General features: G+C 33.0%; 3 protein-coding genes and 1 long non-coding RNA gene across 54 annotated transcripts in view; 2 read left to right on the forward strand and 2 right to left on the reverse strand.

The window, feature by feature from the left end:
• Positions 1 to 242: 242 nt before the first annotated feature.
• eIF2alpha (eukaryotic translation initiation factor 2 subunit alpha) lies at positions 243 to 9,850 on the reverse strand. 2 transcript variants are annotated; one of them, XM_088192585.1, is made up of 6 exons: positions 9,483 to 9,850; positions 3,217 to 3,454; positions 1,139 to 1,370; positions 835 to 1,067; positions 651 to 766; positions 243 to 576 (listed from the first exon to the last, which is right to left on the reverse strand). In XM_088192585.1, exons 2-6 carry the CDS (start codon positions 3,452 to 3,454, stop codon positions 388 to 390), a joined length of 1,008 nt encoding a protein of 335 aa, XP_088048711.1. In that variant the 5' UTR covers positions 9,483 to 9,850; the 3' UTR covers positions 243 to 387. The 2 variants fall into 2 exon arrangements, with proteins under 2 accessions (XP_088048711.1, XP_088048710.1); XM_088192584.1 differs by lacking the exon at positions 9,483 to 9,850 and adding an exon at positions 3,582 to 3,705.
• Positions 6,513 to 15,114, forward strand: Dek (protein). 50 transcript variants are annotated; one of them, XR_015810706.1, is made up of 14 exons: positions 6,513 to 6,735; positions 11,621 to 11,753; positions 11,819 to 11,973; positions 12,040 to 12,104; positions 12,171 to 12,450; positions 12,525 to 12,849; positions 12,917 to 13,020; positions 13,085 to 13,249; positions 13,317 to 13,433; positions 13,524 to 13,650; positions 13,792 to 13,994; positions 14,071 to 14,223; positions 14,486 to 14,634; positions 14,924 to 15,114. XR_015810706.1 is itself a non-coding variant. In XM_088192547.1 (13 exons), the coding sequence occupies exons 1-13, from the start codon at positions 6,691 to 6,693 to the stop codon at positions 14,936 to 14,938; spliced, it is 1,887 nt and encodes a 628-aa protein (XP_088048673.1). In that variant the 5' UTR covers positions 6,513 to 6,690; the 3' UTR covers positions 14,939 to 15,114. The 50 variants fall into 50 exon arrangements, 33 of the variants coding, with proteins under 33 accessions (XP_088048673.1, XP_088048675.1, XP_088048674.1 ...); XR_015810708.1 differs by having other exon boundaries at positions 13,536 to 13,650; XR_015810707.1 differs by having other exon boundaries at positions 13,085 to 13,243.
• A 3,849-nt stretch (positions 15,115 to 18,963) lies between these two features.
• LOC148231718 (sodium-dependent noradrenaline transporter-like) overlaps positions 18,964 to 27,234 on the reverse strand; it is a 41,813-nt gene continuing 33,542 nt past the window's right edge. The window contains exons 11-19 of the mRNA XM_088192546.1: positions 27,050 to 27,189; positions 21,332 to 21,435; positions 21,143 to 21,267; positions 20,959 to 21,071; positions 20,756 to 20,896; positions 20,594 to 20,693; positions 20,433 to 20,533; positions 20,206 to 20,373; positions 18,964 to 19,404 (exon numbers count right to left, since the gene is read on the reverse strand). Coding sequence (XP_088048672.1) covers positions 19,306 to 19,404; positions 20,206 to 20,373; positions 20,433 to 20,533; positions 20,594 to 20,693; positions 20,756 to 20,896; positions 20,959 to 21,071; positions 21,143 to 21,267; positions 21,332 to 21,435; positions 27,050 to 27,189 — 1,091 coding nt within the window. The 3' untranslated portion in view covers positions 18,964 to 19,305. The remainder of the gene's footprint in view (positions 19,405 to 20,205; positions 20,374 to 20,432; positions 20,534 to 20,593; positions 20,694 to 20,755; positions 20,897 to 20,958; positions 21,072 to 21,142; positions 21,268 to 21,331; positions 21,436 to 27,049; positions 27,190 to 27,234) is intronic.
• LOC148231719 (uncharacterized) lies at positions 19,395 to 21,307 on the forward strand. The gene is made up of 3 exons (XR_015810723.1): positions 19,395 to 19,928; positions 20,223 to 21,074; positions 21,134 to 21,307. It is a non-coding gene; the product is annotated as an uncharacterized LOC148231719 (long non-coding RNA).

Genomic DNA, 27,234 nt, shown 5'->3' on the forward strand with positions numbered 1-27,234 from the left:
AATTGAATAACAGTCTAGAATTTCTATATACTAGAGCGAGAAGGAAAGTATCTCACCGCCCGCTCCTGATACATATTTTTGTTAAAATTAAATTATTGAATAAGAAAACTAAATTCTATAAGTATAAAAAACAAAGAACAATTTTATATAAAACTTTTACTTAATAAAAAATATAAATTTATCGCCATACATACAGTAATAAAATCAATGAGAGTAAAATAATAAAATCAAACAGAATAATAGACCGTTTTAGTTTTATTTATTTTTTCATCAAATACCGATATACAAAATTATCCTGAGCGATAACGCAAATGCGAGTTGTGTTGTTGATCGAGTTTAGAGCGATGTACCACAGTCAATAAATATACGTTAAACGTACACAAGTGGCTAATCATCGTCGCTTGCTTCGCCGTTCTCTTTCGATTCGCCCTGTTCGTCCCCGCTCAGTTCGGCGGGAGCTCCAATACCTTCCTCTTCTTCTTCGCCCGAATCTCCACCGACTTCGGCGTTTTCTGCTTCGGCGCGCTCCATCTGTCTCACTAATTCTGCTTCATCCAGCGCAGTGACAACTTTAGGCTACAAATGACAAAATTTATGAACAAACAATTCAACATTCACCTTACAAATCACAAATAAGTAAATAAACATACTGGCATATGAACGTTAAACACTCCTTTCATTGATAGTATCGTTTCCTTTATTTTATCAATAGCATCCTGCAAAGCTTTCAACCCTTCAGCTTTTTCAGGGGTTGACGTTGTCATAACTATAATAGAAATGATGACATGATAAACATATATCTTTTTACAATCTAATGTATATTTATCTATCTACCGTATAAAGGAGGAGCTATTAAGTTTATTTTGATAGGCATCTCTTCCGTCGATAACTCTAATCCGGCTTTAAGAGCAGCTTTGACTGCATCGATTCCTTCATATTCATAACACGCTACTTCAACATCAGCACGAATCTTCACCGCCTGCATGGTCAGCTTTCTTTGAATGTTGTTCAGCAATACTTGTTTAGTTTCTTCGTCGAGTTCGCATTCTGCTAATATTTTCGGATCACTGAAATGAAATGAATTACAATAGCATAAATTATAGTAATAAAATATAACTATTTAACTATGATTACTCACTTGACAGCCTGTTTGAAGAAATCGTAAGCGAAAGCTTTGCTACTCTTGTGCTTTTCTTCAAAGTACCAAGCCGTTCTTTCGTACAGGTCTTCTAATTGCTGATCGGTGGTGAAGCTCATCAGCTCTGCCACGTGACGAAGGATTGAATTGACGGCCTTTGCTTTCGCGTAACGCTCATTACACTTTTCGACATCCTCAGGCGAGACTCTTCTTTTAGACAGATCGATGTATCCTGAAATTGAAACAAATCTTTGAGCAAATAAATAATTTACTTATATGACTCGTAATTTAATGAACAATTTACTCTTTTGGCTGATTGCACAATAATTCATGCCTATTATTTTACTCAAATAAACTCGTCATAATGCAACTCGAACAACGCCATATAATTTCTTAACCGTGCATTTGAATAAATACAATAATATTGCTCAGTGGTGACTATTATAAAAATATTAACCATAATGGTTCATCTATCGGGAGTCCAAAAACGTTGTTTGTTTATGTTTTCGAAAGGCTGTGGTGATTTTTACTTCCAGGGGTTCTGGCTAGATTAGCTGGCCACACACGGGCGAATTTGCCTGACGGATTTGTTTGAGATGGATATCCGACAGTGTTTGCTCTTAAAATCTTCGGACAGATCCGTCTGTTGTCCGTGCTCAAAACGAACGGATCAGACACGGACAAGCAGATCTGAGCAGAGGTCGCACTCGGGTAAACGACGGTTTAGTGTTTTTTGTTAAAATTTGTCCCTTAAGTGATTTTATGACCCAGGCATTTATTAATTTAAGCCAAAGTTGCCGCCAACGACTAATTTTTTAAAAGTTTTATTACTTTAAGACCCACGTAAAAGATTTCTATTACATCACTATACAATAGAAAAATAATATAAATTTAAAATGCACTTATATGATATAAGTATCGACTCTTGATGCTCTTGATAAGTATATATACGTAAATACTAGTTAAATTATTATATAATAAAAAATATAGTTTTGATTACACTAAAATTAAATTTATTATCACTATTGAATATGTATGAAAAGATCAAGGTATATTTAATATATGTATATTATTATTATTACTAAATGTCATTTAAATTTAGAGTTTACTTTAAACACTACATAAATTTAACTTTTCTTGCTTTTATCTTTAATCGTTCAAGTTTAATATGGTTTACAGTATCGATGGAAATGTGCATGTTTTTAGGCAGTCCTCGGCTCTCCGCTTTTGTCAATTGAAAGGTAATTAAAATGTATCGCAATTGTGTTATTCGCACCCGATAGTTTACAGTATCTTTTGTTAAAATTTGTCCCTTAAGTGATTTTATGACCTGAGCCATTTCCACTAGCCTTTATTAATTTGTGCCAAAGTTGCCGCCATCAGTAGGTATATCGTCTAAAAGGTCTAAATAAAGTTTTATTACTTTATGACCCATCGGTCACTCTATATTGTTACCGTTGAAAATGTATTTTTGCCATTTATTTTATCAAAGACAGTGAGACATCATATATTGTAAACTAAATTCGTGTGTTAAAAATAATTGTAAATTGTGTAATTGATTATTGTTTTGACGCCAATCGCTTATATCGCTTATAAGTTATTCTTCTAGTATTGTAAGGATAGGGCTTCATAATATGCTTGTTAAGTTGAAATGCAGAATCACCTAAAAACACGTAAATCTGATGTCCGATAAGAATTTATGTGAGCTCAGACAGACAGATCCGAGCTCGTACATTTTGAGTCTGTGACCAAGCACGGAGAGATTTGTCAGATGTCTTGTGTGCTTGGCTATTGCAAAATTGAGTGTTTATAGCAAAGCACGTCTGTTGAAAAACTTATATTCCAACATAAATCCACACCTTAAATTAAGATAATCTGAACCAGAAAGTGAAGTTTTGTTAGTGGTATCTATGTTTATCTCCATTAATTTCGAGTTTTAACCCAAGTAATGTCTAAATAAATTCATTCAACACCATCCCGAAGATAGAACGTACAAAGTATTTCATCTCATAAAAACCATTTTAGTAAACTTCGTATTACAATTATAAAACTTTAAGATAGAGCTTATAAAAACATACCTTTCTCTTTATCAACCCTGATAACGACCACGGGCTCCGTCTTTCCAACTCTGATGAGCTTGTTTATGGACCTGATACGCCTTCTGGACAACTCAGACAGCAATATCATGCCCTCGATGTTGTTGTACTCTAAGAGGTGCACGTAAGCGCCCATTTCTGCGATCGAGCGCACAGTCACCATCACGACGTCCTCCACCTCAGGATATTTTTCCTTGTAAAATCTACAAGTGAGCGGCATCTGAAACACCGAAGGAAACAATTTTAACTTCGACCGTATGCCGTCTGACGAAACGTCTAAAAAGTATAGGTTATGGCGGAAAAGTATGAGAAAACTCGTTCATTTCGAAGACGGAGAGTATTTTAACCTCGGATTATTGTCTGTAAACGAGCTATCCAAGAGTTAGAGGGCGATAGACCCAAGAATCGACGGAAACGTCGATACAGTCGAAACTGCCCACACTGCAATTGACAATACCGCAATTGAAAAGTGTTGCCACTATTAAAAATATTGAGGCCAAAATATTTTAAAATCAGAGCTTCTGCTGACCCACGTGTCATATAAAATCTTGTTATGACCGAAATATTATTTAATTTTATATAAATACAGGTAAGAATATTGAATACAAATGATTGCACCGTTTACTTTTCACTTAATTCCGTTATTATTTGCTAATTCATTATTTGTTATTATGCATGCTAGTTAGTTAGAACTATTAAGTGTTTTAAATGTCAATTTATTACAATTATATTTTCGTCGACTATTCAAATATAAGTTATAAAAAGCTTCTAAAATTATTTCTATATTTTAAGATAAAACAAATATTAATATTAAGAAGTTTGGGTTCCTTATAATTTATTGAATCAAAACAAGGCCACTCACCCGCCCTCATACTGATAAATTAACTAGTGAAAAAATGAACAGTCTTGACTGGAAAGTTTTATTACGCACACCGTATTCACCAGACATAGCTCTTTCAGACTATCGTGTTGAGGTTAATAAATGACATGCATTTTACTAGCCAAATTCATGGAGGAGCAGATGCCTCCACCTGCCACCCTCTCCCCCCCATAATTGACAATAAAATCCGGCCATCGCCGTGCATATTAGTACTTATTATAACAATATTACGATTTACAATAAGTGAAAATCATATGAATCTAAACCAAATTTTGCAGAATAAAAGAAGTAAAATATCTACGGCAAAAGCAATAATATCGTGTCAGCGATTTTATTGCTTTTGACGTGAATTTTTGACTTTAGAGAAGTGATAATTGTTTTTGCACTCTCCTATTGGTCAAAATTCGATTTAAATATGCTTCATTTGATTCTCGGTAAGTCATAATATTGGTTTAAAAACAAAAAAAATAATATGCACACTAGATAACTACTTACACTACTGGATAACATAATTTATTAAAAAGTATAGACTTATCAAAACTAATTGACGAATTCGTGACTCTAAAAGCCAGAATAGTTTTTTTAAACATAGTTATATTATTATTTTTTGTTTAATTGTATAGTATTTAAAAAAGATAATAGTATTGTTTTCGTAATTTTATAATACTATTATTTTATATGTTTATGTAAATATTTAATATAATAACTAAATTTTGTACAAAAAATACGTTTAAAAATTAAAATATTTGTTCGTCCTATCTTACATGAAATATCAGTATTTTTGTATTTTCCCAAAATTTATTATAATGAAATACGAGGGCGGCCTCACCGCAGGATGTAGAATGCATTAAAGTGGCATTTCCTAAGCTTATTTTCCGCAACCCGGTTATTATTATTCTTTTTCTGTATGACCCACTAAAATTTTAATCACATATTTTAACCTGTTAGCAAAATGATACAAATTTGTATGTTTATAAATTATATTAAGAAGCATTTGGTCTTACAAAATGTAATTTTTATTCCATAGTCCAATACCGGGTCGCAACCCTCGATTACGTTCTTTGTTAATCGAGAGTGCTCCTCATACATGAGCTATTTAGATTTTAAATTAAAAAATTACCGCACGTTAGCTAAAATCTAAAAATATTTGATCTCTAGTTAATAATATTCTTATACAGCAGCGTGTTATATTTGGTTATTTTTATTTTTCAATTCTTGGCGACCAAGTTGTACATTTGCTGGCGTTCATATATAGCAAGTTGTATGTTCATTTTATTGACTAAACATATTATTTTTATTTCGAAAAAAGATCACCGTTTCTTATGTGTTTACTTATTATATCAAAGTAAGCTGTAACATATTGACAACTTAAAATATAATTACAACGAAATAAAAATACCTACTATATTCATTGTTTAATACATGCAATTGTAAAAAATGATTTTTCAGAGAACTCAAAATCCCATGCTTTACTGGTTTGAATTTTTGGGACTACATTCGCAATAATCCGATTACATTTTTTTATGTGCGCGTTACAATATTTATTGGTAAATATTTCGAGTGCATGTTTAATAATAAATAGCTTTAACACGTTCAAAATGACGAACTTTTTTATATAAAAATAGTAAATATTCAAATTTTGTTAGGCAATTAAAATAAGTGACAACAGCGCCATCTGGTAGCGTTAGTTATATAGATAATTATGTATTTTTATGATAGGCACGTTTATGTTAAATAAATTTATTTTTGAAAACCTGTTATGCTTTCTCCACACTCTCTGGAAGTAGGCCATGGTTGGGCAAGGATGGAAAATATAATGTGTTAATTCGGGGCTACTTCGGTCGAGCTCGGGTCTGCCCGCTCTAATGTCTCGGCGACCTCGACCATATTCGGTAGACCTTTGGTTCGGTAGCTTCCAGAGACTATAGACTCTATAGTATAGAGGAAGCATTAAGATATGCTGGTTAGATTTGATTTACAAAATCCGATAAAATGTAAACTCGGTGTACATCGCAGGAAGGCAAAGGTAAAACATATTCGTAACGGCGACACGCATGAATGGTCTAGTTTTATTTTATTTTATATTGTTTTGGCTAAACAATACGGTTAACGTAACTATGCATAACGTGTCCATAAAATATATGTGTAAATGTTATTATGATTTGAGAAAACCTGGTTAGTCATGATCGTTAAACTTGAAATAAAATTAATAATTTCGAAGACGCATTAAATATTTTACATTTATTATTAAATATTTTATTTTTAATATTACTGTAATTAAAGATTGGAATTAATAATGCATTTATTAATAATAAAATAAAAAAGCGCAAAATAGCAACGCGGCGGCGACGACGACGGCGGGGAACGCAGGCGCTCCGACAGGCGGCGCGTCGATCGCACTTGCGCGCGTGGGGGTTTCGAGCGGCGCGCGCACTGTTGTCGGACGCCGAAGGGACGCCGACGGAGTGATCCGCGAAGGCCGCTTAGGCCTCAGCCCCCGTCCGATAGCCCCGGTATCAGCTGCCAGATCGGTGGCAGTGCGCCGAAAGCGCGGACTACGCGACGCCCGAGAAGCCATGTCGGCCGACGCCGCGAACGCCGCCGCCCTCGCCGACTCTCAGGTACAGCGCCATTTTACGCAACGCGACGCATCTCGCCCGCGCGCGTCTTGCTCCTACCGCAAAATGGCCGACTTCGCTTTTTCCCGCCACACCCCCCCGCGCACCCCTCGCGGCCGCGTCCCGCCGACGTGCGACCGGGTCGCTGTGTCGCGTTCGACCGGGTCGAACTCGCCGAGTCGCCCGGCGCTCCGCCGAACGCCGAACGCCTTCGCCGCTCTCGCATCGCGTGAGTCTAGTTCGCCATATTGTTCCCCCCTCGACTCGATCCCAGTCTCGGCCGTATTTTATTGTCGCGCAATATAACCTCTTGACAGCGACCGTTGGCAGCCCTGCGCGCCGAGGCGGCCGAGTCGCATAAACAAGGCGGACGCCGGCTCTCCTTTTTCCGGCGGTTTTGTGCCGCCATGTTGGCTCTTTTGAAAAAATGCTTTAGCCCGTTAACACTGAGGGGTCAAAAGGTGACTATTTTAGTATCCGACACGGATGTGATATAAAACGCATGATCGTACATTTTTGCATTTTTAAATTTAAAAAAAAGTCGAGTACCACTGGTCTGACCACTAACTAACTCGTTGCACTCGAGATCGATTTAATAGTAGGTAGTATAAATATGTAATCTGTAAACCTTCAAAATATTGTTCATCCCATGTGTTCATTTTAAATCCTTCCACCGATTGCCATCAACTACTTTTTGTCTCTATTTTCTTGGGTACTTGGGTACGGACCCTACACTTCCTTCTGGTTACCGTTACCCTTTTTGACCATGCCCCATCAAAGTATTTCTAAAATCATCCTATTATCCCCTGTGACAAAAATCATGGCGTCCAAGAAATAAAAAAAATTAAAGACCATAAATCAGCAAGAAATTGTTAAATAATATTATGAAGTGATAGTTTTAAAATTACGAAAATAAGAAAATTGAAGCGCATAAAATAGTGTCACAGAACATCATCCCTTAATTAAATTCATCATTGTCAATATATTTTATTACAGCTTTACTGTCTCTTAAAATTGATTCATTCATCTGTATTGAGAATATTTTTACTCTCAACTTTTCAATTAGTTGTATTTCTACATCTTCAGCAATCTCATCTTTTCTCTTACTAACCGTGCTAATGGTTAGTGGCATTTCTTTCACATATTTTTTTTTTCTATTTCCAGATATTTTTTTTTTGAGAAAAACTGAACAGTATGATTTTTTCAAATTTGGCCAAGGAGAGGAATTTCATAACTAGCTTCTAGGGTATACGACTTTTGTTAGCATTTATCTTCCAGAGAACAATGAATTTATTGTTATCATTTTTTTTTAATTTCTCCCTTATGTTCTTAAATTGCGCTAAATCATAGTTCAAACAAGTGCTAAGTTTCGCCCTCAAGACGACCATTTTTCATAGATTCATTGGTCAAAGAATGTTTGCATAAGACAGAACTGTAAACAAATATGAGTAGCTGGTATGAAACCAAAATTAAAATAATCATCTAAATATTGACGAACTTTTTTCTTGCTTTCACTACTCATTTTGTGCGATGGGGTGAGTTAGAAACCATAATTAAATTATATTCATAAAATACAGATTTAATACACAAACACATGAATTAACAACAGACCTCAAAGTGCTGCCGGTTTTTTTCTCAGGAAGTCAGGGTTGCAGTATTAAAAAATATTTTTGATGTGTGACTAATAAAAAAAATGTGTGCACCACATGTTGAGAAACACTGACTTAATTGGAAACATATCCGCAGGAGCAGTTTTCTCGGACATTGATAAAGCTTTTGATCGCATTTGTCATTTAGGCATTACATATAATCTAAATACACTCGATTTTTAATTGACATTTAAATTAATAAATTCGTTTTTAAACTGTAGAATCTTTCATGTTAAAATTGAGAATTATTAATCAAATTATGTTAGCACCCTACAAGATTTAATTTTAGGGACCGAATGTTTAACTTTTATTCAATGACAATCCGACCATTATATGCGTCTTCAAAAATCCCTCTCCGAATTGTTGTAGATATATTTCAAAAGAATAAAAATGATTTAATTATGCCTTGTCACTGCAAATTTTACTAAGAGTAGCAGTAATGCTTTTTTGTATAATTAAAAAAAAATGCTGTAAATGCAAGTTTAATAATTAAAAAAATATCAATTCATAAATCTATAATAAGATATAATTGATACTAAATACTCAGCAAAATGTTTGATTAAGAATTGTGTCAAATACTCATTGGTTTGTCTGCAATTAGATGTTATACTAAGATTTATAAATAGGTACTTTGGTCATACATGAGAATTAAATCTAAATTTATATTAAGTACATCAAAATTTATTCTACAGAAACAAAAAAAAAACGCATATCAGCAAACTAATAAAAATAATTAGCATTAACTAAAAGTATATGTTTTAAATAAACATTAATATTTGAACGCAAAACGTGTAAAACTCAATAAAAAAAAAAACAGTTACCACTGGTTGACAACCAGTGACTGTTATTGGCAAATATACAAATAAAGTGGAGTGACCATTTATTTTATAATATTTAAAAAAAATATTTGTGTTTAATGTTTAAACAATTTGAATTTATTTGAACTATAGCATATATTACATTTTTTTGCATATTTTATATATTCATTACTCATTATTATTAGCACTTGTTTCTAACTTCAAAAAATAATTTTAAATTGCAGACATGGGCTTCTATACTGTTTAATCATAGCTTCCTTGAATTATTTGAGTAGTGACGTACGTTTCATTTGCCTCCTAATTATCGTTCCTCGATTTCTACATAAGTGTCCTTTTTTTAATTTTGCTTTTTCTCATTCTCTTGGCCAGTTTGTTGGAACTTGAGGTCCAGATAATTGATCACCCGTTGAATATTACTATTTATGAGGCACGCTTAACTAATTTATATTGCTTAATTTTATCAAAGTGGCAAGGCTTGTTTAATGTGTTATTTCTTAGTCACTATTATTTAATTTGTCATTAAAATTATTTTATTGGGCCATGACTGAGTTACTATATTTTTACGTTTATTGAACATTTTTAGGTTAAAATGCTTTTTTTAAAAACTGCTTAGAACACACGTATGAACTCGATTAATAAATATTTCAAACTGACACGAAAAAGGTCCTCGAAAGCGAGATCACATAAATTCCCATGTTTATTACACTGTTTTTGACTCCAATTTACAATTAAAATAAGCAAACAATATAAATGAATGGCAGTAATAATATTTTTATTACCTGAAAAAATTCATCATCAATAAAATAAACACCATTTGTTGAAAGATAAACAGTTCATTACCACAGTAATTATTAACTTTTTGAAATACATTATTACGATTATACTAATATAATTTTTATAAAATACGAAAGAAAATGAATGATTAGAAATAATAAATAATGTTAATTATGCGACTGAAGTATTGCATATGAAATGCTGCCATAGCCGCTGCTTCCGAGCTCAAAGTGTTAAATTAGGTATAGATAAAACCCACCTATAAAGTCAGTCCTTGTTGGTTTGATCCAGGTAAGAAAAATATTTTAGATGAGATTAATTCTTTAAACTTTTATCTTTAAAATTGCAAAATATACTTTCTTATTTGACAATTTTATTATCTGGCCCACGTTTTTGTAGTCTTTAAATTAATCCGATCCTTTTTAAGGCGAATTAAGTTTCACAACTAATACAATAATTTTGGCTCATTCCTCAAAATTTTTATCTAATGTATTTTAAGACATAAAATACCACATATGAAGTGAGTGTTTTATGGCTTATTGAGTTATCATATTTATTTGAAACTTTGTTGAAGTGAATGTTTTGAATATTATTAATTTGTGGAATTTTTAAGCTTCCATGAAACTAAATGTAATCTTTTGGAATTTTGTCAAATTTGCCCCATGAAGTTCTTGTCTAAAATTTTGGTTATTGATGATTAAGTTTGTCACAAGATTTTTAATTTCAACATCTAACATTGTAAAAAGTGCTTCTACTGAAATATTTACAATAGAGTTTGTTAAATAATTCAAGACACATTGGAAAGTTTTTAGTGTAGTCTTTCCATTTTTTACAAATGTTCTATAAAAAATCAGTTATAGTAAAAAAAAAAACTGTGTTTTTGACTTAACTATTTCATTTCCTATTTATTAGATATGCTTATATTTATTTATTGTAATATTATTGTCGCTATTTAACTAATTATATTGAATGAATACAGTTGTAATTAATCGCTGCAGATAGGGAATCACCATATAACAAATTCCGGATAATAGAAAAAGTTTTGATAATACTGAAGTTTAAAAATTTCATTCATTTAGTTTTTTACCTGTTGCTGATTATATTCTTTATGACTAGGCGATACAGCGGACGCTGAAAATATTTCAATTTTATTGGTTTTCGTTCGATATTTTTACAATTCTATCGAATAAGAAATGATATTTAAATGTATGAAAATTTTATGGAAGTCATGAGGAAAAATGTGTTAATGTATGTAGTGATGGCGCAAAATAGTAACTATATAGTCACTGTTGCGTTGTTCACATACAATAAGTATTTTTTTTATCTTTAAAATATATTTATTATAAGTCAGTATAAATCATTAACATTAGTCGTAAATACTTGATGCATTGATTTAGTGAATATATGATAAAATTATTAAGCCGTTTAATATTATTTATTACCTTTCTTGGTACAAATTGTTCACTTATGAAAGGTTGTCAACCTCTGTGCTACTTTCTAGCACACTTTCGAATTGTAATGACGTCAACTAAATATTATAAAATTTTCATAATAAGTTGCTTAAATTAAATAAATATAGTTATTAATGTCAATCACCATATATTATGTTACACTACGGTAGACATAAAGGTTTTGTTTTGTTCATAGGACGAACTGAAGAAGCCCAGCGACATGTCGACCGAAGACGAGTCGTCCTTAGATTCGAAAACCGAAGCGAAGGAAGCAAAGGGTAACGGCGATGCCACCGCCAAGGAAGAAGCTGACGAAAAGAAAGATGATGGTTTGTTATAATTACTAAATGACATAATTGTCAATTCGCAAAAGGTAATAATATTTTTTCCGCAGGCAACGCTAGCAGTGCCAAAGCAGCGTCGGATGATGTTAAATCTGAAAAAGACGGTGATGCAGAAGATGAGGCCGAAAAGAAGGGCGAGAACGGAGAGACACACGATGAAGAAGACAAGAAGAAATCAAAGGATGTAAAAAAATCAGCTAAAGATGTAAGTGTCCTTTTTAATATTTTATTTTTAATATAATGTAATCACTGAATATTTTTGCGCTAATAGGAAACTGAAGAAGACGAGGAGGAAGAAGAAGACGAAGTCGAAGAAGAGAAAGTGAAAAAGCCTAAGTGATTAAATTATCTTTTGTGTGGATAGGCTGTTTGTGATTTTTTAATAATTTAAATATTTTTTAGAGCTAAGAAACCTGCAGCTAAAAAGAAAGTGAAAGATGGCGATGATGATGATAAGGATGAGGAGGAGGAGGAGGAAGAAGAAGAAGATGAAGAAGGCGAAGAAGAAGAGGAGGAAGAGGAAGAGCCTCAACCTAAAAAACCTAGGAAGGAGCCCACGGAACCGCCTGTACCCGTACCGGCCGGAAAAGGAATACCAATCGGATACATTCCTAATGTTGAAATTGCTATTTCGAGATTTAAGATCGAAGACTTAAAGATCATGCATCAGTTTCTGTACAACGTTAGTCTAGATTCGATTTTGAACTTTTTTTTTTTAAACGTTTTTGTGTATATATATATTTTTTTTAATTACAGCAAATCTGCAGAACGAATTTAATCAAGCGCAACATCAAGAAGTTCAAGGGATACGAATACGACAAAGACTCCGCTGAGTACGAGGCCAAGATCGAGGAGACCAAAAAGCTGGAGCCGAAACAATTGCGAATGCTGTGCGAGATGCTGGATCTCGATAAGAGAGGCGGGCCAGGCGATTTGGCTTCTAGGATCGTCGGTTTTTTGGTGATGCCCAAGAATTCTTCACCACATTCCCGAGGAGCTGTCAAAGAGCGAGTCTCCGATCACAGCGCCACTCCCGGCGGACGTCCGCGTCGAAACGCGGCCGTCAAAGTTCACAATAGAGGTTAATGTTATTTATTACTGAACAGTAGTGTTAAACGACTTAGTGTGAGCAATGGCGAGGCCTTTAGATCAAATTTTCGTTTCAGGTTATTCCGACGAGGAATACGAAACGGATCCGGAGACCAAGGTACGCAGACGTAAGGTAGATAGAGACGGTTCTGCCGATTCGGATGTACGTTTCTTATATCTGATTATGATTAAGAAGTGATATCATAATGCACGAGTGATTCTTTCAGGGATCCTATAATCCGAGCGGCTCTGGACAAGATCCCGACTCTGACTTCGATCCGACGACAGGCGAAGGCGGTGGACCTGGCCGCAAACGACGAGCGCCGACTCGCAGGTCAAGCAAACCCGGCAAAAAACCCGGCCGCCCCAAGAAAGGAAGCAAACCTGTAAAAGTAGTTCTTTACCGCGCTGTGTAGATGTTTGAGGATAAGTTTTTATTTACGCATCGACTGCTTTTAGGGAGCGACGGCTAAACGCGGAAGAGGAAGAAGGCCCGCGCAGAGCGAATCTGAAGAGGAGAGCGAAAGCGAGAGCGACTCCGAGCAAGGAAGCGAGTCTGACAACCAGGATTCGGACGTTAGCATTATTTATTGATTATATCCCATGATTGTTTCTCACTCCTCTCTTTGTATTGTGTTAATATGTTTTGAATTGTGGCTAATATAGCCTTTAATGCAGGAACCGCCAGCGAAGCGAGGACGAGGAGCCGTGGCTGGCCGTGGACGTAAACCTGGAGCTGTTAAAAATAACAAATCGCCTGTCGCCGTCAAGAAGAAAGCTCCTCCTTCTCCTGGTATGTATCATAGAATAATAAGAATGTTATCTACAATATAATTCAATTTTTGTCAAATCTTTTCATCTATAATGATGCTAATTGATTTAATATAAATTAATATTATGATTTTGAGAGGTAATTATTCTTGAAAATTAACAGCCAAGAAGAAACCAGGCCCGGCAAAAGTAAAGCCGGCGGCCAAAGCTGGCAAAAAGCGAAAACAATCATCTTCCGAAGAGGACGATTCTGAAGGCTCTGAAGAGGAGGAGGGTTCAGAGGAGGGATCTTCCGAGGAAGGAAGTGAAGAAGACAAGCCCTTAACGAACCAATCGAGCGCTAAGAAAGGAAAGCATCCGCCCACTGTGAGTATTTAATAGTCGATACATAATGTTTATGTGCATATAAATACCTTTATATACAAATGGACGCTTTGTTCAGGATGAGGAAATTAAAAAGTACGTTAAGCAAATCCTCGACGGAGCCAACCTTGAAGAAATCACAATGAAAACCGTGTGCAAACAAGTTTACAGCCATTACCCCGATTTTGATCTCGCACACAAAAAAGACTTCATCAAGGCCACTGTTAAATCGGTAATTGACCATTGATTTATTTTGGGTTGTTATTTTTTTCATTAAATAGTCAAGTACACATCTAAAGTTCCGATGTCTGCTTTCGATTTTTGAGTAGCTTATATATACATTGTTTATTTTGCTTATTTATATATGGTATAATAATTTTTGTCTGAATCTTATATTGTGTGTACTTATTTTGTATGATAGATTTTTATTTTAAGTGTGTTAGTTTATTTTTATAAATATTTATTTTGTATTTTTGTTTTTTCTTTCTTTCCAGTGTATTTAAGTTCTATGTTTTAAAAAGTATATATAAAGAATATATATAAAATATACGTTCAAAAAAATGGAAAATTATTGACACCTAAATAAAATATATTATCAAATAAAAAATAATTAAACAACCACATTGACGCTCGATCTTTTAAGGTATTTTTTATTTATTATAATATATCGTATTTATTTTAATGAGGAATTTATCTCTTTGTTTATATATTGCTAGTCACCCGTATGAAAATAATTTATTTATGGAGATGGTTTTTTATTTATTTTTTATCATTTGTGTACGTGTACTAAATGTAGTTTTGTAAAGATATGCATGAGCTGGGTCGGACATTAAAAACTAATTTATTTTGCACATAAACATCTTGTAGATATCACTAATGCTATTGACATTCTTATCGAATAATGAATAACAATGTGTTTTTTCTCATTGCAGTTAATATCATCGTGAGCTGTATAAATAGAATACGTCTAAATATAAAAATCTCCCATCTGCATGGAAAATTTAGGACGAAATTAACAACACATTCTTTAGAGAACTTAAGATAGTTATTAAGTGTAATCTATTTACTTATATATAATATATAATGATTAGGTACAATGGTAAATAAAAAAACATCAGGAAAATTAGTTTTTATTTTAAAAATCGCTTATACTTAATGAAATAAAAAATAAATTCTTGTCAGCTTTGAAAATATGTCAGTGTTTATATATTTTCACGCCATTTGATTTTTATATTATATAAAAATAAATATAATTTAAATATAAAAAAGCTCGTAAGTTTGTATTTGCATATGCATTCAATTGAGTGTTAAATTGGATAGATTAAATAGACTAACGAAAATAAGGTAACACGGAATGTGTTCATCAATTGTTATAATTGATTATGATTACGTGGATTCGTTTACCTTACAGTTTTCTTAATGTCTGATTAAATATGAATATACGTGAGTTGGATTTTTATTTTGAATTTATATATATCTACATTGAAAATGTACTTTTGTTTTAATTTTTCTGTTCCAAGTGTAATTTTTTTCCGTTTATGTCATTAAATTCTTCTTTTTATTAAAAAGAAATAGATGCATGCACTTTTTTTTCTTACATATATATAATATATTTGTTCTTTATTGAATTTTCGTTCTTTCGTTCATCATTGTAGCATATCAGATGCGAATTTTTTGGGAATTTATATATTTAGAATTTATTTTGGATCTTCTTTGAAATCAATTTATATCTCTTGAATAGTTTATATAGTTATATTATTTACAAAAAAAAAACATAATTTGAACAATAAAGTGATAAAAATTAAATAATTTTATTTTATATATACATATTTTTTTAACGTATATCAGTGAGTGTAAAGTACAAAATTGGAAAGTATATGAATAACTCTTTTGGCTTTTTAATGATTCATTTAATAATAATAAAAATATTTTAATAAATAAGATCAGGTTTTTGAGTTATGAATCACTTGAAATTGAGTGATATTGTGGTTGTATTTTTTTAAATTGTACTTTTTTAAATTTGCATGGCCGTGTAAATACGTATTCGCTCACTTTTTTATTTGTTTTACGATCTAATGTACGTTGGTTGATCAAAGAGTCTCGCATGTAAATAATACAAATATTTGTAAACAAACGTCCGCTTATTTAAATACAAGATCTTTGAGAACGAATTATTAAAAATAATAAAAAGTGCGCTATTAAAATGTGTGTAATAAATTAAAATCATTTCAATCGTGATACTAAAGTATTTTGGACGAAAAATATGATAACTATATTTTAATAGAGAATTTGTAGATTATGTGAGACATTTTGTATTTCCAATCATAGGTGTTATGTCGTAAGTCGATTAATCGTGTTTCTCTCGTAGTGATGACCTTTATGTTGTTCCTATGTAAAATAAAATCCACACAGTCTTCTTCACACAAAAGTGTTAAGTACACACACACTCATAAAAATATATATATATATAAACCAAAGTATGGATCGTGAATCGTTCGTTTTATCAGGTTTTAAGTATACATTATATTAAATAGATTAACAGTTGTTTGAACAGTGTCAATGTGTTGTTTATTTTTATTTTTTAGCAAGTACTAAGAATCCGTTTTAAATACGGTCACTGTTTTTAGGATCCAATACAAGTCTTATACTCAATAAAAGTGTTGTTTCATTATATCAATCAATCGACTCCCAATCCTAATATATAAATAAAACAAAGGTCAATTCGTAATGTAGAGTTACACATTTATTTTTAACAACAATGTATTTACTTATACTACATACACTCATACGCGAATAAATATAATGTAAATGAAACGTTGAAAAAAAATCAGATGCAAATAGATTGCTTTTCGTCAGTTTCACAATCTTAACGTTCCATATTGACACATAAATGCAGAAACGCATATTAGAGCTATTACTGTATTTGAACTAAATAAAGATAATTTAGCTCTTGATGAAAAAAGAGTTATGAAATCTGTTTCTGATGTAGGGTAATTTAAATCATGAATGATAATCGCAATACTGATTTTAAGTGATATTCTTAATGTTTTCTATATAATAAGTCAACAATATCATGATTATTTATACATATTTAGTATATGTCGAAAATTTTAAGAGACCAGCTCTTTACGTATATTAAAATACAAAACAACCTCACTTCATAAAATGATTTAAGAATTTACCATAATATATATTTTAAATAAATTTGATACGGTACTTGAAAACATGCACATAGTTTATTTTTGTATTGTACAAAAAAATCATCGAAATATATGAGTGGTGACATTATTAAACTGGAGACAAAATTTTGTTGGATTTTTCTGATATTAAAAATCACTAACTTTCTACAGAAATTTTTGAAAAATAACATCTTGGTTGGTTGTCTAGTGTTTGAACTCTTTTTGTGTATCTTTGGTGTATATATATTATTTAACTGTTAAGCTTTTTGAAGCATTTTGGTATTACTTTAGACCGGATAGGTCTTATTTCATCTAGATTTGTGTATCAATATCTTTTGACTGATTGACATGACCAAACATACATATATTTTGATCTAAAGGATAACTTTTTGATAACCTTATAGATCTATAGAAAATCGAAAATTTCTTACAATAATTGTTTTATGTAATTTACACCAAAGAGAATGACTTGTTTAGATCACAAATTCTTAGTTTTATGATCATTATTTAATAATCGTGTCTGATCATGGAAACTGATATGTGAAAAATTAAATGCTATGACTTGTATTTTTTCATTTATATTCTTAAAATGCAGTCAGTAATAATTTATTATTTTCAATAATCAATGCACAAAAATTTGCTCCGCTGTTTGCTTTTTTTTATTCTAATTTAACCCGGTTCTTAGCATTTACGTTTATTCAGTGTGTATTTGTTTTTAATACTTTTTTTATTGTAAATAATAACATACAGTAGACACCCCAATAACACGGTAAATTTGGGTGCCCATTACTTTATTCGTGAGCGAGCCAAAGGGAGGATATATCACACACGCAAGTGACTCATATGTACGTATTGCAAAAAATTGTACAAGTATTTCTAGTCTCCCAACTACACGCACCCGAATAGCACGTCCCCAATTAACCGTGTTATTGGGGGGTCTACTATCTGCTTTGACATTTTTCCAAATATATAATAAATTTTTGCATTGCAATTTTACAATAATAAAAAATATTTTCTGAGAATTAACACTTCTCATCACATAGGCATGTAAATTATTTCACCGACACTAATCAAACTAAATTCACAGATATTATTTGATTGTTATTATTATAAAGTTGCAATTCGTAAACTGATTTTAAAAATAAATATTAACGTTAACTACTGAACCACAGACATAGTATCAATGCGGTTCATAGATCAAACAATCATAAAACAGCGATATGATTATTCATAAAGAACTTTCTCTAAGCATTGGCCCATTTTATCATTTCTTAAGTACTCTTATCTAAGCTTTGCATATTTTTGATTGAACCTACATACTTATAATAAAAGTAACCTGTTTCAACGGTTAAGTAAGATATATGTTACACATTACAACATTGTTTATAATATATATACATTTAATTTAATTAAAAAATCATGAACGACAACAACGTATATAATAATATCAGCTTAAAGCTTTTAACCAATTGTTTTATAATATATAAAATATATTTTCCAACGTCAACAACGCAAGTTGGGAATTTACACATTATTGTCTACAGCTTTGTGAATGTTTTTACAAATCTTATTTTGTAGTGAATATATATTATTATATATAATGTCTTGCAATGACACTTACATGTTTAATTCAAGCGACGCGACATTTATTGTCATCTGGAAGGTTTCGAGCTATAGTCTGTTCACTATTAACTCTTGAAAGTGAACAGTCTATGTATCAGAGGAAAGCATTATTAACTATCATATTTATATTGCCACAAACATATTGTGATATGTTATTTAGTTATTATTAATTTGATTTACGAGTTTTATATATTTCATGACTAGATACATGTTTTCAATGGAAACATCTAAGCGAACATCACATTCTAACCGTATACATACATATATAACAATTGTTTATATACAATATCTTCTCTACAAACACATTTAATTGTGCCTAAAACATTGATGCGCTCCTAAAAAACACTCTTTATAAATATTTTCAGTTTCTAAATCGTGTAAGCGTAACTTATGCGTTAATATTACATGTATATTTAACACGTTTAAACACTAGCTGCACATGTATGTTTACAACTACACATTAATATACCAACTACGTTATACAATGATCAATAATTCACATAACTGATAATTTACACATATAACCAATGCTTCAGCTTAAACCGACTCACTTCGTTTGTTCTCTTGATTTCTTCGTGCTCGTCAGTCGGTGAAATACTTAATGCGAGACGCTAAAAAGAAAAAGAGTGAATGTGTTAATTACGTATGCAAAAATGTTACAGAACTACCCAAAATGTAGAAAGCACAAATTATAACAAGAAAGACTAGATTTTACCTCATATAGACCAATCACCTTCTTATAATGCCAAAATTATTTAAGAATAAAAAAAATCTTTCAAGTACTTGAGTTATCACTTCAGTTTCAGGAACGAAATTATAAGAAGCAGCAGGCAATGGTAATGAAATGAAAGATCTCTAGGAGAATTATTAACTGACCATCTTGAAAATACTGCAGCGATAACCAAAATGCATTCAGTCCAGATGCTATTTTTATTTTATTAACTACCTAACAAATTCTGCTTTTGGCTCATCAATTTAAATCATACATTGAGTATTATCAGATTTTTGACAAAACTCTTAAATATTCTCCGGCTGTCTAGAGAGTATTATCAAGTATGTTCATATCAGAAATGTTTTACATTTATTTCGAGGTTTCTTAAGGGTTCAACTTATGCTGTGAAATTTAAAAACAATGGTAAGCATACAATTAATGTCGAGTAGAACGTCTGTGCTACTATAGTCTATTTATTTTCAAGAGTCAGTGCGCAAGAACACTGTTTAACGCGTAATCAAAATGTGCTCTTAAATTTCTGCCTTGTGATTGGTCGTTCTCAATGAAACGATTGATCTTACGGCGAACGACCAATCACAGGGCAGAAATTTAAAAGCATGTTATGATTACGCGTTAAACAATGTTCTTGCGCACTGACTCTTGAAAATAAATAGACTATAGATAATTTAATTCAACATACCTGTCTCCATGTTCCAGGCGTAACCCACAACCTGTATATAATCATGATGGGTATCATCAGAACGGAGCTGAGCGCCAAAGACCAGCCTACCCATTCGGCCCACCATGGATATGTATACTCTTGATATTGTAGTGGTTGATGATATAGTAGGCCAAAAGTCACTACACCCTGATAACAAAAAAACAATATAAGAAAAGAACAAAATAGCGATGAAATTATAAACTCACAATTATGAATGATGGACTTATGAACTTCCAACATATCCTCCAGTAAATGCCTGGCTTGAAACCTAGCATATCTTCTACATCTTGCGAGAATTTATCCAGTCCTATTGCAGAAAGTATAGTGAAATAATTGTTATTTATATAAAGTATTATAATTCACGTACCATAAAACCATGATACGGCTAATGCTTCAAACAGAGCAGAACACAACAGTGAGATTCCAGCTGAATATGTGTCCAGCAAGTTGAACATGTAAATGCCGCCCTGAAAACAACGTTTAGATTAACTGATGGTAAATATTGTAGTCATGGTTTAAATGATCTTACCGGTGTCACGTTGAAGCACGCGACACAGAATGAAAATCCAACTACGCACAGAGTGAACTTTTCTCTGGCATACTTCTTATTAGCAAACAACCATTTGAATTCGTCCATAAGACCAGTGATGACGCATTCCAAACCGCCCATCTGTTTAGATCGAACGTGATTATGATTGTTGATAAAGAAAGATCGTATTTTATTAAACATACTCCTGAATCAAGACCCAGCATTATGAGCATGAAGAAGAACAGCATCGCCCAAATGCTCGCTCCTGGAAGAGTGGCAACAGCTTCTGGGTAGACTTGGAAGACCAATCCAGGACCTTGTACGTTCATTTAATTAAAAACATGTTAAAAATATTATGCTAATAAACTTTAATTATAGATATAATACCTTCGGTAGCCACAGAGCTGATTGGAACTCCTTGCTTGTGCGACATGAATCCTAAATATGTGAAGATGACGAATCCAGAGAAGAAGGAAGTAAAGCAATTAACAGCGGTAGTTACTAGACAGTCTCTGTAATTGAAAATAAAAGCTTCTGTAGTGTTTCATCAAATGTGAACGTATTTTATTTTATTACCTATAACAATTATTGTGAAACGTGTTATAGCTGGCATATGATAGATGAACACCAAATCCTGCACCCACTGAATAGAATATCTGAACAGCGGCATCGACCCATACCTAAATGAAAAAGCAAAATTATTACATTGGTGGTTTATGATAAGTTTATAAAAATGGGCTGGACGACCAATTAAAACTGAAAGTCAAATACTAAGGAAAAATGTTTCTAGATACACAAGAAAGTTGCATAAGCGAATGCGAATTAAAATCCACCAAAGAAACTCTTTTTAGTATAAAAGGTTTGCTACAACGACTTTGAGAAGGCATTTGAAAAAGTCCAACATAGGAGAACATTTCTTTTTAAATCTTCAGGAATAGACGATAACGATTGCTAAATTATTCCCAATCTATAATAAGAGACGTATCATCGGATGATATCAAAATACAGCGAGAAGTAAGACAATGTTGTTTTTTAGACAATTTTGTCCCCTATGGTTTTTAACAGATATAAAATTATTTTTTTAACGAATCATTGCTGAACACAAACGGATTCAATAGATAGAACGCAGCGTCGCTAGTAGAAATTTGCCTACCACAGGAAGTTTTAGACTAGTGAATATTATATAAAAAAAACATATTTGCATTCAATTCGCTTTATAAGCTTTGCAAGAATCCACCATGAATGGTCGAATATAATAAAATGCGTCTAAAAGTTTATTTTAATGGAGCGTGAATATGTCTCCCGGGTGCCACTCAAAAATGAAACCATTGTAGTTGCTTACCAATAGCAACAAATTAATTGTAATTTGTGTATATCTGGAAACATGATTTATGGTTTGTTTCCCTGGCACAGGGACATCATTTGGGGGGGGGGGGGAAGGTGGAGGTATTTACGAATTTGACAGTTGCGAAACGTCCATTTGCTGTTCAAACCCTAACCTAATCTATACAAATTAACCTAATCAAATTGAATCAATAAAGGTTCTAAAACTAATTATAGTTTTAGAACTTTCATAAGGTCAAATCCAAAATACAAACTAAATCATATCTTAGGGGAAAATTAGCGAAAGAAGAAATACAGACACGTCGCATCTCGGATATTGCTCCATAGTTCGTCAGCACTTCGATATTACGCTATGTTTTAAAAATAAGATAGCTATCCTTACCGATATTACTACGGACTTTTGATATGAGAGTATTACTCAAAGTGTATTCAAATCGAATTTTGGTCAATATGAGGGCCCAAAAACAATTATCACTTTTTTGAAGTCAAAAATTCACGTCGAAAGCAGTAAGATCGTGACGGCGATGGCACGATTTTATTGCTTTTGACGTGAATTTTTGACTTCTGAGAAGAGCTATTTGTTTTTTGTACTCTTCTATTAGTCAAAATTCGGTTTAGATATGCTTCATTCGATTCTCACTTATTATGATTCACGTCAAAAGCAATAAAATCGTGACGGCGATCGCACGATTTTATTGCTTTTGACTTCTGAGAAGTTTTTGCGCTCTCCAGTTGGTCAAAATTCGGTTTAGACATACTTCATTCGATTCTTGGTAAGTCGTAATACCGTTATTAAAGTCTTAATATGAACGCTAGATAACCAAGCGCTTCCACTGCTGATTTTATTGCCTTTAACGTGGATTTTAAACAGGAAAACCATTGAATTTGGCGAGAAAAATGCATGTCGTTTAATAAAAAGGAATGAAAATCTTAATGAAAAGGATATTTTAAAACGATTATTGACTCGCCAACTTTTACCCCCCCCCCTGAAAAAAGCTGAAATGAGTATATGGTCCGATTAAATGATATATTTAATGGATATTACCACGCACTATTATCGTACAAGTTAGGACTTTTTAATTAAATAAAATCGGCCGGTCTTTTTTCGGGCGCTATATGCGGGTGCCTGTTCTGCCTGTGCGTAACGCTGACGCTGATGATATGCTGCTCACAGTAAAACAATGTAGAAGCCTGTAAAAATGTGGCCTAAAATTAAACGATAAATAGACACACGAAGCAATTTGTATATGTAGCAAAATATATTTATTTGGGTTATACTTTAAATTCAAGTTAGACCACACATTAGAGATGAAACTTTTATTAAATTTAAAAATAAAAATATAATAATAGTACTTACAGTGGTGTGACAAAATAATTGGACCACTCAAGAGATTAACAAAGATAGAGGACGATGTCCTGGTCAGTGATGTAGTGTTAATTTTAACTTAACTTCCACCCATTATGCCTGTGTATATATGTATACACCAAAACCTCGTATAACACGGTTTTATATAACACTGTTTTGATCTGTTTATCCATTCCTTATATATCTACAAAATATTAAGAACACAAGTCGGATGTTAGTATTGTTAAAAATTAAAAAAAATAGTTGGCCAAGAACGGAGAATATAGTGGGTTACTTCGGTCGAGTTCGGTTCTGGGCGTTCTAAAATCTCTCGGAAGTTGTCCGAGGTTACCGAGAACGGGAGGTAAAGTGAGGGTAATTCAGTCGACTTGGCCAGCTTCGAGCGCTTCCGAACATTGTCGGCAAACGGACCGAAGTCAAAGAAACCGAAGTTGGAGCTGCTTTTTCGAGCGCGAGCGATGAGAAACTTTCCCTTTCACTCTCTCGCGTGTTAAGTGACGAGAGTGAGAGAGATAATGATATGGTTTATCGCAAACTGAGATAGAACGAGTAGCTCGGTTCAATTTCAGTATGCGCGTAGGCGTCCTATGGTTAACACGCACGTCGAGTGCTGCATCGTGGTCACGTGGTCAAGTTATAATACCACATACTAATCGGGGACTTCAACAGACTCTTACTGACATCTTTGAATGTTTTAGGGCACCAAAAGAGATTAATTATATTTTTGATAGTATATTCTTCTAACAGATATCGTTATTATATATTTTTTTCATATAAAATTAAATAATTAGTGATAATTAATTTTGTTAAAAAAAATCGTTTCGAATATCCTTGTGTATTTTTCTAGATCGGTTTATATAAATGTCACACCATAACGAATTCTTATTTAGAATCGATGGAGACAAACTCTAGGATAGTCACAGATGTGGTGTTCGTATTCTGAAGTATAATTTTTATGCCTTATGGCATTTTTCAAAAGCCGACAAAGATTTTGCGTAAATTGAATATTTACGACCGAAATTTTTTTACTGATATTGTATTGGTGAGTGCCCACACATACCTTTATAATTATCAGTAATTTTAATAATATGACAATTTAAAAATTGCGATTATTTGGCACATTTTTCGATCGCGCGCAAATATGCTAGCTGTGCATGACAGCAGCCGCCGTGCGTACATCATTCACGCCCACCGTCCGGACGGCATATGAAATTTGTGGCAGTGTGGCCGCCACTCGGAAGTCGGCGACCTCGGCCGACTTCAGTTGAACTTCGGTTCGGACAACTTCCAGAGAGTGTAGTGCAAGCATTACAGATTTTTTAATGGTTGAATCCAAAAATACTCCAGAGTCCTTTGATTATGAAAACTTACAACCGATCTCGAAAAAGAGTCGAACATAATCGATACATATGAAAATGTATATTTTTTTTATTGTTTATTTAAGAAATAAAGGGTATTAACTAATTTAGATTTTTTTTTTAAACGCAAACCCTAATTTTGTATGAACTACAAACCTCGTATAACACGGCGTTTTTGTGGAACCATATGACCGTGTATATATAATACATATATATGGGGTGTGCCAAAATAATTTAATCACTCCAACATTTCACATATTTTAATATTTAGTAAACAACTAATGTAGAAAATAAATGATGTGCGTTAAAAGATTTGAAGCTTGTTAGTAGGCAATGATTTTTAACAAAAAAGTTATTAATTTTTGTATATTTGTTTCTCTGACGAGACAGTCATGCGCACGTTGACCGAACAGTGCGATTATGTGCATAGGCGACCATCGGATAAGTACAAAGAAGAATGTATGAAAAGAGTCGTAAAATATCCAAATTAAATGATGTTATGGTCTGTTATTAGCTGCAAGGATGCCGTCCTCTTTATTCTGATTGAGAAACGATGAATCGAGATCAACTTAAATACGTTTTATTAATAAAAAACACGATATACAGCTCCCTGTCAAACGGTAAATTAATAAAGAAATACTTGGTAAGCAAAAGTATACAATTTTTACATTGACCAGGTAATTTACCTGATATTAATCTAATAGAAAACAGTTTTCCACATAATTTTATGTAATTAAAAAAGTTTTTATTTTTTTACAATTACATAAAAGTGTGTACGACTACAAAAATATGAAAAATAATGTCTGGTCCAATCATTTTGTCACACCCTGTATATCAAAGCTATTTGTATCACGTGAATAATACAAATACTCATTAAAACCATCACTTGATCCATACCATAATGCTTCTCGTTTTCTCATCTTTATTCATATCTATACATCCACAACTTTGAATGCGCCATAAAATATGTACTTATATTAAAATTCAGTTTCAAGCATACATTTTATTGCATGTATTAAATAAAAATAAGCTGAATTTGAATTTATATTTTTTATCGTGCATATCTTCACGTCCACACACGCGTTTATATATTTCGCAAATAAAGGGGATAGGAGAAGTCGCGTTCGTTTAACCAGAGAGAGGGCTACCAACCGCACCGACACGTACGGCTCCTTCTTTTCGTTCGGTTGGTAATGAAGACGAGTTATTCGGGTTTATTCGCGCAAAGTATGCGACGCGCCTCCCATTATTTTATTGCGGTCGAACCAAGGGGACAATGGCGCGCCGCCGCTGGAATTTCCAATCGCATTCCAATCGATTCACCTTCGTTTTCCACAGCCTCACGTTTAGCTCCGTTATTAAAACTGCCTGTCGTCTTCGCAGTCGTCCCTTCATCTTCTCCATTGTTTAAACTCAAAACTGGGGGGTGACTTGATACGAGGAATGCCGGAAGACTAAGACAAGGTAGGGGGTGTTGTATATTAGATAAAGTTGTTCAGGGGCAAAGCAACAGGTGAACGCGTGCCTGAATAATGTTTATGTATTTTATTTTCGACTTGTATTGTAGCAACTAATTATTCAATTTATTTTTTAATTAATTATAATCAAAATTAGGCGGCACTCTGACCGCCGGCAGAGAGCAGCAAATTATTTTGGTAGACCTCGACGGGAAAACAGCGGTCGATGGTGCCTCGTCCACCGTTCACTCGCATATATATATGTAACATTATTACATAATTTATAAACTATTTTAAACTTTTCAATACTATTGCAGCAGTATTATAGAATAGACAAACTCAATCTAGACTGGAATAAATCAGTAAGCATGCGCGTGGGTATAAGCTGCGCTTGCTGCAGCATAGAAATACCGAGACATTAATATTTCTAAAATAAAATAAATAATTAATTTTTAAAATATTAATTTAAAAATGTTATTCAACCTGTATTTATAATACATTTCTCATCACGAATATGAGTTTTTAATTATCTAATTACCCATATTTTTGATAAATCATTCGAAAACACAAAAAATGCATAACTAAATTAAAAAATTATCTCTATAATTACACCGAAGGTGGTCGAGAGCTTAGCATGATGTGCGTTTTTTTATATAAATATCTCTCGGGGGTGAAAAACGCACGACAAGGTCAATTACTTTTTTTTTAATGTAACACGCGAGTCAAGGGTTAGAACCCTCTTTGACTCGCAGACAGGTAGATTGTGTACCTGAGTGTCTGCCAATCTCGCCAGTTGAGGTCTCAGGTAGTATGCGATGCCTTTTGCGGCTCCAGGGAGGAGCAACCCGCGAGCCAAGAGCAGAGAGAGGACCACGTATGGCAACGTGGCTGTGGCCCATACGACTTTTCCTGAAAAATGAGATAAATTATAACATGATTTAAAATACAATATTG

The sequence above is a fragment of the Plectrocnemia conspersa genome, unplaced genomic scaffold, assembly GCF_051122295.1.
Source record: "Plectrocnemia conspersa isolate PC_06_02 unplaced genomic scaffold, ASM5112229v1 ptg000009l, whole genome shotgun sequence".
Lineage (NCBI taxonomy): Eukaryota > Metazoa > Arthropoda > Insecta > Trichoptera > Polycentropodidae > Plectrocnemia > Plectrocnemia conspersa.